Source organism: Mustela nigripes, chromosome 3 (assembly GCF_022355385.1).
Source record: "Mustela nigripes isolate SB6536 chromosome 3, MUSNIG.SB6536, whole genome shotgun sequence".
In the NCBI taxonomy this organism is placed as follows: Eukaryota; Metazoa; Chordata; class Mammalia; order Carnivora; family Mustelidae; genus Mustela; species Mustela nigripes.
Genome location: NC_081559.1, coordinates 95,461,491 through 95,474,125, shown reverse-complemented (window position 1 = coordinate 95,474,125; position 12,635 = coordinate 95,461,491). Strand labels below are relative to the sequence as shown.

At 42.0% G+C, this 12,635-nt stretch overlaps 1 protein-coding gene across 3 annotated transcripts in view; it reads left to right on the top strand.

The window, feature by feature from the left end:
* MGAT5 (alpha-1,6-mannosylglycoprotein 6-beta-N-acetylglucosaminyltransferase) overlaps positions 1 to 12,635 on the top strand; it is a 337,143-nt gene that overhangs the window by 207,762 nt on the left and 116,746 nt on the right. For all 3 annotated transcript variants that reach the window (XM_059394405.1, XM_059394404.1, XM_059394406.1), the window contains 4 exons: positions 3,078 to 3,149; positions 4,853 to 5,014; positions 8,393 to 8,562; positions 11,789 to 11,923. In XM_059394405.1, coding sequence (XP_059250388.1) covers positions 3,078 to 3,149; positions 4,853 to 5,014; positions 8,393 to 8,562; positions 11,789 to 11,923 — 539 coding nt within the window. The remainder of the gene's footprint in view (positions 1 to 3,077; positions 3,150 to 4,852; positions 5,015 to 8,392; positions 8,563 to 11,788; positions 11,924 to 12,635) is intronic.

The following is a 12,635-nucleotide window of genomic DNA, read 5'->3' as shown; positions in this document are numbered from 1 at the left end:
GATAGTGTGCTAAAAAGATGGGTTCTGGGAAAGGAGTTTTGCCTTCAAATGGAAAATTGAGTCATGGTTTGGCTCCTCTGTTGATTATTGCATGCGTGTTGCCATGAACTCAGGTGGTTTTCAGTGTGTAGATGTACTATGGTGATTTGCAGACTATTTGAAAACTATCCAGTTCTTTCCCTGGCAGAGGTCTTGAGGCAGGGCCCCCCAACCCTCAGGAGCTGGGCAGGGGTGGATGTGGACAGTGGGATGGTCCATAGTGCCTGCACCCAGGGCAAATACAAAATCCTGTCCCAGGGAGAGTGCCAAGGGTCGCGGTTGGAAAGTTGTGGCCAGAGGCATGGACATAGGAAGGCAAAAGGCCAGTGTAGGCCATGAGCATTCTAAGAAGCAGAGAAGACATGGTAAGAATAATTTGAACTAGAAGACCTTCTAGAGCAGGAAGGCACTGGGCTCCTTGTAGGGTCCACCTTTCTTGGGGGTTTGCTTTGCAGGGCGGGGCGGGGGGGCAGTTGGACTCATTAAATGGCCCTAGGTAAATCAGGCAGAAAACAAAATTAAGGATTAGGAAGTTGAATTACTAGCCTTAAGCAAGACTTTCCCTGAGTGTTATTAATGACACTCTTATTTAGGAAAATGTTGCTCATTTGCGGGCTGTTTGTTTCAGTACTTGGAGTTATTGCCAGTACTGGCTTTCTTCCAATCTTGGTAATCCTCTGAGGTTTCAGGAAAAAAAATGGTTTGGTTTCCCACCCCCTTCCCATGGGGAAATTGGTTTATGTGTAATTTAATTATTTTGTTAGCCAGTCATCCTGTCACTGTGTACAAAAACAGCAACCTTAAAAACCACCATCTTCATTCAGTGTCAGAGATGTTCAGAATTGCTTTTTCCTCCATTATAAGTGAATATATAACAGGAAGATTTCTTGCTAAAAAGCTAAAATGTACTGACTCTGTTTTCTTGATCAGCGATGCCCTTGAAGCCTTGCAAAGTATTATCCAGTGATTTAGAGTAACAAGAACTGAGTTAAATGATCACTTTCAAAGAGGAATTAAAGTCCTGAGTATTCTGTAGGGAAGTCCTATTTTAGAAGATCCCCTTCGACAGTATTTTCATCTGAGTGAATTTTGGGAGGTTCTTTTGAGGCCAGAAGAGCAAGGAGGGAATGTACTTTTGTCAATATCTCATCTCGCTCATGTCTCTCCGTTTGATGGACTTTCTTTATGCACGGTCTTGTTTCATCTCTCCCGATTAGGCTATTTGTGGGGAGATTCTTTATCCTGACATGTGGCTGTGAACACGTCGTTACTTAATTTAGTGTGAGGCTGACTTCAGATCTGTACCCTGCTTGCTCCTCCTCATCTGTTTTGTGTGGGGTTGAAGGTCTCAGAGTGTTTCTAGCCCATCGGAAGCCTTCATGTTATAAATATGCCTTACAGCAACGTTTTATTTAGCCCATTTGCAAGAATTTAATTGGAAGTAGATAATTCACGCTGGCCTGAGATTCCAAGGTGCAGATGTTTGCACTGCTGCTGGGACCAGCTGAGGCTTCATCTGCTTGTAGGCTGCTTTTCCACTGGTTTTCCCTCATTTCTCACATATGTGGAGCCCCAGATATTGCTTCTCACCGTGATACTGCTGCAAGGGCTTCGTAATTAGGCACAGCCATCCAAGACAAGTCAGTATTTTCGTTTTTTATGAGTAGAAACCATTTCAGCTTTCCTCCTGGGGAGTCCTTTTGAGTCTCTGAAGTCATTCACAAATATGGTAAAGTCTAATTTTACTCCACCAGAAAAAAATGAGAGAGAGAGAATATTGGTCTTTTCCTATCTAGGGATTCTGCCCTCCCCCAAGCTTTGCTGCCCTCCACTTATTGCTTTCCCATCATTTGCACAGGCGGATGGCTTTATGCAAATCACACAGTTATTTTGGTCATAGTCAAAATTACCTGGCATTAAGCGCAATTTCCAGATGAGGGAAACTGCTGTGTGTGTTTGAAAACGCACCCCAAGCTGATGGGCAAACCATCTCGACGGAATCCGTGTCCCTGGCGGAGGCGGCCGTGGCCCTCCAAGGCTGTCCCCCTTCCACATGCTCTGTGTATTACCATAGGCCCAGCTAGCCAGAGAAACAATGCAGAAAAAGATAGTTTCAGTGATCATTCATCAGCCACCTTTAATGATGTCCTCACCTATGTGTACCCAGGGGATATGGTAGTTTGGCATCATTGTATGGCCAGTTTTAACAAAGAGCCCAGCAATATTCGTCACTGCAGCTTTCTTCCTTCTTTTACTAGAAACTAGAAACTGTGATTTTTTTTTTTTTTTTTTTTTTTTTGCCTAATTTTGTTCAGTAACCTTTTTGAAGGAATTCCTGTAAAATTGGGCGGTTTTGCCCTTCCCCTCAACTCTTTAAACTTCTGTGCATTGACAGAACAATCCATCTTCTAGAGCGGCTCTTGCAAGATTGCTGAGGGTTTTTTTTTTTTTTCCTCCTTTTTCCTTTTATCTCTTTTCTGATAGTTTTTACCATCTTCTTCCTTGAGATGAGCTGGTGTGAAGTGAACAGCCAGAAAATGAGGGAAAGTCTTGATCAATTAGCCTTAAACGATCAGCTGCTTTCCTAATTCTGAGATGAATGAGGGAGCTCTGTAGCTCAAACGCCATGCAGTTTCCTTTCCAGACATGCTGCAGCAGATAACAGAGCATGTCTGTCCTTCCCTTCTCATTCTCCTGCAATCTCTTTTACCTTTTTGCTGGGAGGCCTCCCCCACCGCTCTCCATCTGGTGTAGACACATGAGGCTTACCGGATAAAGGAGTCTGCAGCACGAAGTACTTTGAAGGACAGATAGAAAGTGTAGCTGTGGACTCCTTGAGACCTTTGCTATGGTTGTTCCTCCTTGTGAGAGGTTCCCTGCATTTATGCTGCTCACTGAAAGCATGAAAGCCTAATAGCAGGAACAAGCCCTTAAATGTAGTGGTATTGTGTGCTGGGAATGGTACTTGGCGCTTAGTACGGACATTATATGGTTTACAGATGAACCAGCAGACTTAGTGTCTCTTGTATATTTTTCAGGTTGAAAATTGGTGTCCTCATTTACCTTGGAGAGCCAAAAATCCCTATGAAGAAGCTGATCATAATTCATTGGTGAGTGATTTTTGGAAACTAGGCTTGTGATTTGGTTGTATGCCAAGGGATACCTTCAGATTTGGCTAGACAGGCCCACTATAACCTGAAATCACGGTAAACAGAAGAACTTCTCTCGGCAGGCCTGTGGAAATTTGGAGGCTCGAATCAGTTCACCAGTAGTATCTGTTTCTCAAGCAATTCTCTGGGTGGGGGGGGGGGGGGGGTCCTGAGTGACAGGCTCCTGAGAGGAATGAGACCTGGTGCCAGACATGGAGGCGCACTCAGCGATCTCATGAGCGTGATGGGTGAAAGTCGTGACCACACCCGCATAGAAGCTGAACTATAGGCCAATGGGAATGAATGAGAAAGCAGTGATCTCAGCCTGCAGGGGTTAGGAGAGTTTGCAAAGAGATGATGATACTGGAGCTGAATTTCAAATGATGAGTGAGTTCACAGTAGATGAAGGAGAGGAGAAAGATGTGTCTGATGTGCAGGGGGAAAGGTGCCTGTACCAGAGTTTGGTGTTTTCAGGGAGTAGAGCACAGTCCAGTGGGCAAGGCCGTAGGGTATCGGATGAGCTTTGGTGGAAGATGAGATGGGAAGGATCAGTAGGGACCATGAAAGGTTTTCTGTGCCACACTAAAAGCTCATGTCTTTATTCTTTAGACCAAGGGTCAGCAGCCCTTTTCTGTAAAAGGCCAGAGAGTGAATATTTTCATCTTCCCAGGCCAGGCCATAAGGTCTCTGTTGGAACTGCTCAGTTCTGACCTTGAGCGCAGAGGGCAGCTATAGACAGGATGTAAATGAGCAGGTATGGCCATGTTTTTGCAGAACTTTCTGTACCAAAACAGGCACGTGGAGGATCTGACTCCTCCAGCCACAGTGTGCTGATCCATGCTGTAGGCCGTGGGAATCTTGGGAGAAGGTTGGGTCAAGGAGGGATCAGGTGAGTGTTGAGAACAAAGCATGTGACTGTTGGGGGATGGAGTTAGCATGTTCTTGATGTTACGAAAAATAAATAGGAATGCTGCTGTTTTTCTGTTATTCTGATCACTGGTTGTACTCAGCCACATTAGAAAAGTGTTCTTCCTGGCTTTTAAATTATTCTGGCCTGGGTTTTAAATTCTGTTGAGCTACAGTAGGAAAATGGTATTGCTGGCTTTTAAATTCCTTAGAAAATAATGAGCTTTTGTTTGTTTGAGATTGGGACAAAACTGGAAGATGAGCATTTATTTCCCTGCTTAACTCTGTGGGCAGATGAAGGCTTTTTGGCAAACTACACAATGCGAAACAGCCTGTTAAGAACTGACTTTACTTTTCCAGGAGTCTGCTGCCTTGCAGTAGATCCAAGTGGCAATAAATTCGGGTGCAGAGAATTTCAAGGTACATCGAGCATACTCATTGCAAAAAAAAAAAAAAAAAAATGCATTTTAATGTAACTCTGGGCTTTGTGGTAACTGTGCTGGGCTTTTCTCAATTTCTCATTTTTTAATGATGTCCCATACAACAGATGAGCAGTCAGGGGCCTTTACTTTAATTTGCAATCCTGGGGCCTTGAAGTAAAGCTCTGCAGCAGACAGGCCTCACTTCGGAAGCCCTGTATTTAATTGATTAAATTAAATTGACTAGCTCTTTCAAGTTTTCAAATGTCACATCGTGACAACCATTCTGCCTTCTGACTTTTTATCTTCTGTTCATTTTTATTAAATTTCTGTTTCTAGGCGGAAATTCGTACGGATTTTAATATTCTCTACAGCATGATGAAAAAGCATGAAGAATTCCGGTGGATGAGACTCCGGATCCGGCGAATGGCTGATGCGTGGATCCAAGCTATCAAGTCCCTGGCAGAAAAGCAGAATCTTGAAAAGAGAAAGCGGAAGAAAGTGAGTTTCTGAGGAATTCAGTTCGGTTAGATGCCAGTTTTCTTTTAAAATACGATTTTGCTTGGAAACAAGACTAAGAGAAATGTCATGTCTGAAATGATACTCCCTCAGGGTGAATCTGCTCAGTCTCTTGTACGGCCTTTTTTGGGCTTTACTTCCCCCCCGTGACAGTAATCCTGCCTAGCAGGGACCGGCACACACACTTCTCTGGTGAAGCCAAGCAGGGTATCTGCCTGTGAGAGTTTCCTTTGAACCGCCCTGATGCCCTATCCCCGTGGCATCGGGGAGCCTAACCCTCTTGGCTTTACCCAAGACAGCCTTGGAGAGCTTGTTGTCACATCATCGTGGCAATCTCCTGGTCATGCTGTTTGTCACTTCTGGGCTTTGGGCAACTGCTGAGTTCCATTGCTGCTATGTTGAGTTGGTGCTTCTTTTTGTATTCTTGAGGGAGAGATACTATCAATTAAACTGGAGCCGATCTGTTTGAACTTCAAGGGGATTTGCTTAGAAAACCTCTGGGAATAACCCTGAGCATGAAACATTTTATACCCTATAAGGTAGAGGTTAAATAGCCTTGGCTTTAGAGTAACTGTTTGGATGACAAACAACAGAACAAATTACACAGTCTTTAGTATACCCACATCTAAAAATTAATTTAAAAAGACTTTGGTGTTCCTAATTGGACTACTTTGATATTCTCAAAAAAAAAAAAAAAAATGAAAAAAAAGGAAATGGGGAGGCTGAGCTTGCAAAACCCCAAGTCACAGTTCAGTGGTTCCATTTTTGCTAAATCTCTTGAGTTTATGAGACAACAGGTCCAAATGCTCAGGCCCAAGATAGTCCTCTGTAGAAGAGTATGAGGTCAAAAGTCCAGGTGGGCTGTAAGAAGAAATACAGTACTTTTACAGAATGCTATGCAATAATCTTTAGGATATATTGTTGGGTCAATAAATAAGATATGGAGAACAGTGAACATTATTTTTAAAAGGAAGAGAGAATTTATATACACACTCAAACACACATACACACACACGTATACATAAAGATATGGGCCTGTACACACACATGATGTATATATAATATACATTTATGCTTGCTCATATTTTTAAAAATAGGATAGACCATGAAATTAAAAATAAAGGAGATGGTTGCATAACATTGTGGATGTACTTAATGCCACTGTACACTTAATAATGTTTAAAATATTAAATTTTATGTTAATCACAATAAAAAGAGTCAAATATGGGGAAAGAGGAAATAGCGTGGAGACAACAGGTGTAGAAACTATACTTATGTAAATATATCTTTCTCTGTAGCTTTGATACTAGAGTCACTTGACATAGTATAAAATAAAGTTGAATTGCAAAAAAATTATCTAAAAATTACAAAGAAAATAAGACATGAACTGACTACATATCCAGTTTTACAGTCAACACACAAAGAACTGTTCTTAGGGACTAGAACACAGACTTTTCAGCATTTCTGATGGTATATCCCAAAGGAGAAAAAAATGGCCAAATATCTTGAGAAGTTTTACTGAGTTTTCCTAAGTTTACATGTAGTAGGTGGTGGTGTAGATATTCTCATTCTGAATCCCTTCTGCGTATTGGAATAAAGCAAAGTACTTATGTTAGTATCCTCAAGAAGTGGGATTTTCCGTCTGGGAGAGAAAAAATAACATATGTAAGATGGATAATGTTATGCAAAGTTACTGTAATCCTGAGTTTGAATGGGAAGTACCAGTGTGAATTTATGATTTGTTCTATCCTGGAGGAGAAATAAATTTCCAGCTATGTCCACTGAAAAGGGCTACAGACAGTGATTAACTAGAGTCCCCTTAAGCACCAGACCTTGATCTTTAGATGCCATTTCCACTCAATGGTATAAGAGGTTCTTGGAAAAATGGTTGGTTAAGGTCTTAGAAGTTGTACATGTTGAGCTGCAAACATATGTCATAGTGGAGAGCAAAGGCACTGTCAAATACTACTAGAATCCTGTCAGAAGAACCTAGAAGCCAACTTGAACAGCCTCCCATTGGCAAGATGGGACAATTTGATAATCCATAAGGATAACTTCTATCTGTGACTGTGTAAAAGCCTCATTGATGGTCATTGGAGTAGGCTAATGAACAAATTTGTTATTTAGAAAACTGATAAATAAAGGGCAAGAGTCAAATATTTGCCAGGCTTTTTCTCTATAAACCGTACTTCAGCAAAGCCAAGTAATTGATGGGGGTGGGGGGGGGGTAGTTTCTCTTTGTAGAAGCATTCCAGCTTATAAAAGCAGAAGGAATAATAAAATATCACCATTTTGTAACTCCTGATGGGTGAAGGCCTCTATTTAGTGATTATCCATAGCTCCAAACATCACCAGAGATCCTAGACATTGTTCCCACTAGGGAAAGGAAGCGTACAGCACCGCCTATGACGTAGCATTGCCAAAAACATCAAATATGAACTGAATCATGCCTGTGGATCTAATTACTAGTTTACTATAAATACAAGGGGTAGAAGAATCTGTTATACAATCAGCAAAACCCGAAGTGTGAGAGACTCTACTGGAAATACAACCTCGGACAAATGTCTTTTTGTGTCTTGGACAAATAAAACTCTCCCCAATCCCAAAGGATGGGGCTAAAGAAGCCTAAGAAATAAATGAGACACTTAGACTTAACACACTTTATTTGACTTCTGCCTGGAACAACTACACTTGGAGGAGGCGTAAACACTAACTGGATAGTGAATGATATTAAGGAATGAATAACTGTTTTAGGGGCAAAAGTGATGTTATGCTTGTGTTTTTTAACTGAAGGTCTGTTTCTTTTAGAGATACAAACTGAACTATTTGCAGATGGAAGGATATGATCTCTCGGATTTGCTTCAACATCAGCTAGAGGGGTTGGGAGAAAATGAGGGGTGTACTTTAAGATTGGTCCTGAGTTAATAATTGTGAAATTTATGTGCCTTGGAATCGACTGTGCTACCATGTCTGATTTTGGATATGTTTGAAATTTTTTGCATTAAAACCTTAAAAATATTCCAGCTGTGGGAAAGACACACACAGTATTGTTAAATGATATTTTATTGCCTTTGCTTACTTGCCTTTAAATCTGATTTCCCAAATGTATCCTGCTTTCTAAAAAGAGACTGTCTATCTGTCATGTTCATAGCCATAACAGGGTGTGGTAGTGACTCTGTTTGCTTCCATTTCTTTGTACCTTCTGGAAAAATCTAGGCCAGGTTGAGGTTACGTTAGAACATAAACATCACTTTAGATTTGGTTGATTGCTTTTGGTGTGTTACTGTGTGGAGTTTGTACTTGGTTCAGTGGGAATCAATATATGCCTCTCCTTTGTTTTTTTTTTTTTGTTTTTTTCAGGTCCTCGTTCACCTGGGACTCCTGACTAAGGAATCTGGATTTAAGATAGCAGAGACAGCTTTCAGTGGTGGCCCTCTCGGTGAATTAGTTCAGTGGAGTGATTTAATTACATCTCTGTACTTACTGGGCCATGACATTAGGATTTCAGCTTCACTGGCTGAGCTCAAGGAGTAAGGAGATTACTTTTCAATTTTAAAATCAGAATACAAAAAAGAAATTGTAAACTCTTAAAGCCCTCTATTAGTGTGTAATTTCTTGTGGAGGAAAATGAAAGTGATAATTCACTAAACAGGAGATAAGAAGATTATTTTCAGGAGCTAAATACATACACTGTGAAAAGGATAATATGTTTTCATTGTAGCTGCAGGCTCCAGAGGCTTCATAAATGAATGCCAGAAATTTCAAACTAAGGAGCTTATTCTTTGCTATTACAGGTGCTTCCAACATGTGCAGCACAAAACATTATTGACTTTCCTGATTCCCTGTCTCCTGCTGAAATTCATACCCTTCCCTACTCAACTGCAAGCCTCCCAAATCTTAAAACAGGGCAAGTTCCTATTTATAATTTAATTTGGATAGAATGAGTTTCTTGAAAGCCCTGATCCAATCCTCTTTCGGTAAAGCCAGTTTTCTAGCCCGAGTCTGTTAACTCTACCTGGCTTTTCTGTTTCCCTGAAATCTGCTTCCGGTTCTAACCCTCTCGTAATCTCCTATAGATTGACACAGCTGGCTAGGCAGGAATGCTCTGCACCCCTTCACTCCTTTTGGATAACTGCCCATAGAGACTTTGTTCCCAGCAGCCAAGTGTTCATGTTGCCATACGGCAAACGTTCCAGAAGAAATACCTCGAGTGAACACTCTAGAGATAGAAGGGTGTTTAAAACAAAATATGTCCCCTCCAACCCATCCCCCGCTCTTACTTTCCTGTCCAAGACATTGATGCCCAGAGAGGTCACTTGTGTTAGGGGCCCAGGTCTACAGAGCTGATAAGTGGCAGTGTTGAGATGAAAGCAGTAATATCAACTGTCATTTTTTAAACGGTTTCTATGTGCTAAAACTGTGATCAGGGCATTAGTTACAGCAAGAGTGTCAGCAGTTAGGATAACCACAGCATAGATGGAGCTATGAACACCTAACATTTGGTGAGCACCTACCGTTCGTCGGACACTGCACATTTTACATACTGTTTACACAAACTCGGAAGTAAGTTCTGTTGCTCCCTGCATTTTAACGATGAGGAAACTGAGTTGCTTAAGAATATGTAGAAAACGTGCAAGAGTTCTGTTTCGGACCTCAAAGCCTGTGTTCTTGACCACTGTACTAGATGGCTCTTTCTGGATCTAGATAAATCTGAGGTCTTCTGAACCCCTAAACACTGCCCGTGTCCCTTCAGCACGCTGCCCCCTGCTTGCTTTAAAACACACTGTGTACATAGCCTATGAAGTCGAGGCATCCACACATTTAGCAGTCATTCTCTCAGTGCTTTCTGGGCACTGGTTCTTGGTACGGGATAGACAGAGATGACCAACATGCATTCAAGGAAATGCCAGTCTTCTGGTAATTACAGCTAATGCATTGCGTAATAATTACACTAATTGCAATGTGATTAGTAGTAATTGAAGCATGACTGCTAGAATGTAAGCCAAGGGAGTACAGAAACAGTGATTGTTGCACACTGTGGTGTGTGTGGCACCTAGAATAGTGCCTAGCACCCAGTGGGTGCTTGTGACTTGGGACTGAGCAGACCAGTGAAGGGATGAATCCAGGAACGAGTGAGTAGGTGAATAAGTGGAAAACTGTGGGAACTCTAGGGAGGGGTGCTCCCTAGGGAGGTCAGAAAAGGCATATTAAGGGACTACCAGGCAGAGACTTAACATGTTGGTCAAGATGTCTATGGAGTGCTTTGAGTACTGGTAAGAGAGCCAGATGTGTTTTATTTAAGAAGACAGTTATGGAAGCCGCAGAGGGCAGAACATGCCTGCACATTACCATCATGGGGGATCTTTGTGGCCTCCCAGTGCCCAGATCATATGCCAGACTAATTAAATCACAACCTTCGAGAATAGGACACAGGACACACTAAGTATCTCAATGCCTCTGGATAATTCCAGTATGCAGACCAGTGTGGGAACCACCAAAAACAAGGTCGACCAAGGGTCCACACACCTGGCACTGTGGGCTGGATGCAGTCTTCTGTGTGTTTTTGTTACAAAACTCGCACAGGAACATAGCCACACCCATTATGGATGAATTGCTGTGACTGCTTTTGTTCTCCAAGGGCAGAGTTGTGTAGTTGAGGCAGAGGACATGTGGCCTGCAAAGGTGAAAGTATTTACTATCTGGCCCTGTGTAGAAATACTTTCAAATTCTTGGGAAGGAATTGGTTGTACAGAACCTGGTATTTTCTGAGAGTCAAGCGAGCTGAGGAGCAGGGTACCTAAAGGAGTGGCAGCACGGAGTTGTGGAACAGAGTCCTGTTTCTAGGACTCGTCCTTCAAAGGGGGATAGCCAGAATTTGGTGAAGGATGGTTATGGAGTGCAGGCAAGTATAAGAGGCATCAATGAGTACCGATTTCTGGGTGAGCGGCAGTGTGGTTCGTTGAGCAGTTTTTACTCCCACACGTGAAGTTGGCATACAATCACATATGTCGGCTCTCTCTGGGTGCAGGGGTGGGGTTGTACGGATGGGTGAGGAGAGGTGGATGGAAGGAAGGGTAGTGCCCGTTATATAATAGAGTCTAGTCAGAAGGAAAAATTTGACATAGAAAAAATTAGGAAACCACACAAGACTGTATAGAATTCTGTATTGTAGCAGCTAGAAATTGAAGACTTTTAGGAGGTCAGTAGGGTAACGAGAGCAGTTTCTGTGAGGGGAAGCAGTAGCCCCTGAGTATCTGCAACACATGAGGCACTTTTCTTTTTAAAATCTCATTTAAGCACCTGAAGAATCTCTGACAGGTTGCTTTCTTACTATCTTTTCTGTCGCAAATCCTGTTTTGTGGGAAGGTTGCTTTTGTTGTTGTTGTTTCTTAGGAGGAAAGACCAGAAAGATTAGTGACTTGTCTAAGATCTCACAGCAGCTAGTGGAGGTAGATAGACCGATTCAGACCCAGGTCTTCCTAGGTTTCAAAGTGTGTGCGTGTGTGCATGCATGCGTGTGCACACGTGTGAGCCACCATTTACTTGTGCCAGACTCTGAAGCAGGACTCTGGATAGGCCTTGATGGGTGGGCAGAATCTGGATAGGCAGCAGATTGGGACAGACCATGCCCTCCTCCCCGACAACATTCTTGGGATGTTTGCCTATTAATGTTGCTAAGTGTCATATCTTGAAATAAATTATTGTGTTTTTTTTTTTTTTTTTCCTTTCTTCCCTCTCTCCTGTCCCTCTTTCTAGGATAATGAAGAAGGTTGTAGGAAACCGGTCTGGCTGCCCAACTGTAGGAGACAGGATCGTTGAGCTCATTTATATTGATATCGTAGGACTTGCTCAATTCAAGAAAACTCTTGGGCCATCCTGGGTTCACTACCAGTAAGTCCTACTTGCTGTCCTAAGTTAATTGGGTGTTTGGTCTTTTGGTTTTTTGTTTTTGGGTTTTTTTTTCTTTTTTCTTTTTTCTTTTCCTTGAATGGCGGAGCATGGTTACAGGCAGAAATGCTTATCAAATATTAGCTTTTGGACTGTGTGGAGTAGGTTCCTCATTCCTAATTGAAATTCACATTCTCCCCCAGTGATTTTGACTTTCAAAGGCTATTCATTATTGTCATTGATTTCTTTTAGGAATAGAAAATAAGTGGCCACCCACCTCTTTACCTTCCTTAATACTCCTCCTTCCTCTCTGTGTCCCTACACCAGTCTCATTTGTTTAAGTAACAATTTGGACAAAATGTGGAAAATGTCATTTCTCATGTTGCTCAGGTTTGAAATGATGACTCATTTCTCTTCCCTTTTCCCTCCTGAGTTGTCATTTTTGGAAGAGAAAGCTGTGAATACCTTGTTTGAATGCTGGGGTCTTGCACTTTTTAAGTCAAGCCCCATGCTGAGAATGACCCAGGTGCATGCCTTTATCATGTTGGAGAAGAACTCGTTTCCCTCAGAATGGGTTTGGGACCGTGATTTAGTATTTGAAATGATTTTACATGGTACACAAGCATGGCATTAAATAACAGTGAATTATATAATGAGTTTATTAACCTTTCAGTTTTCCTCCAATCTTTCTAAAAAGGCTTAGTCCTCCAACACA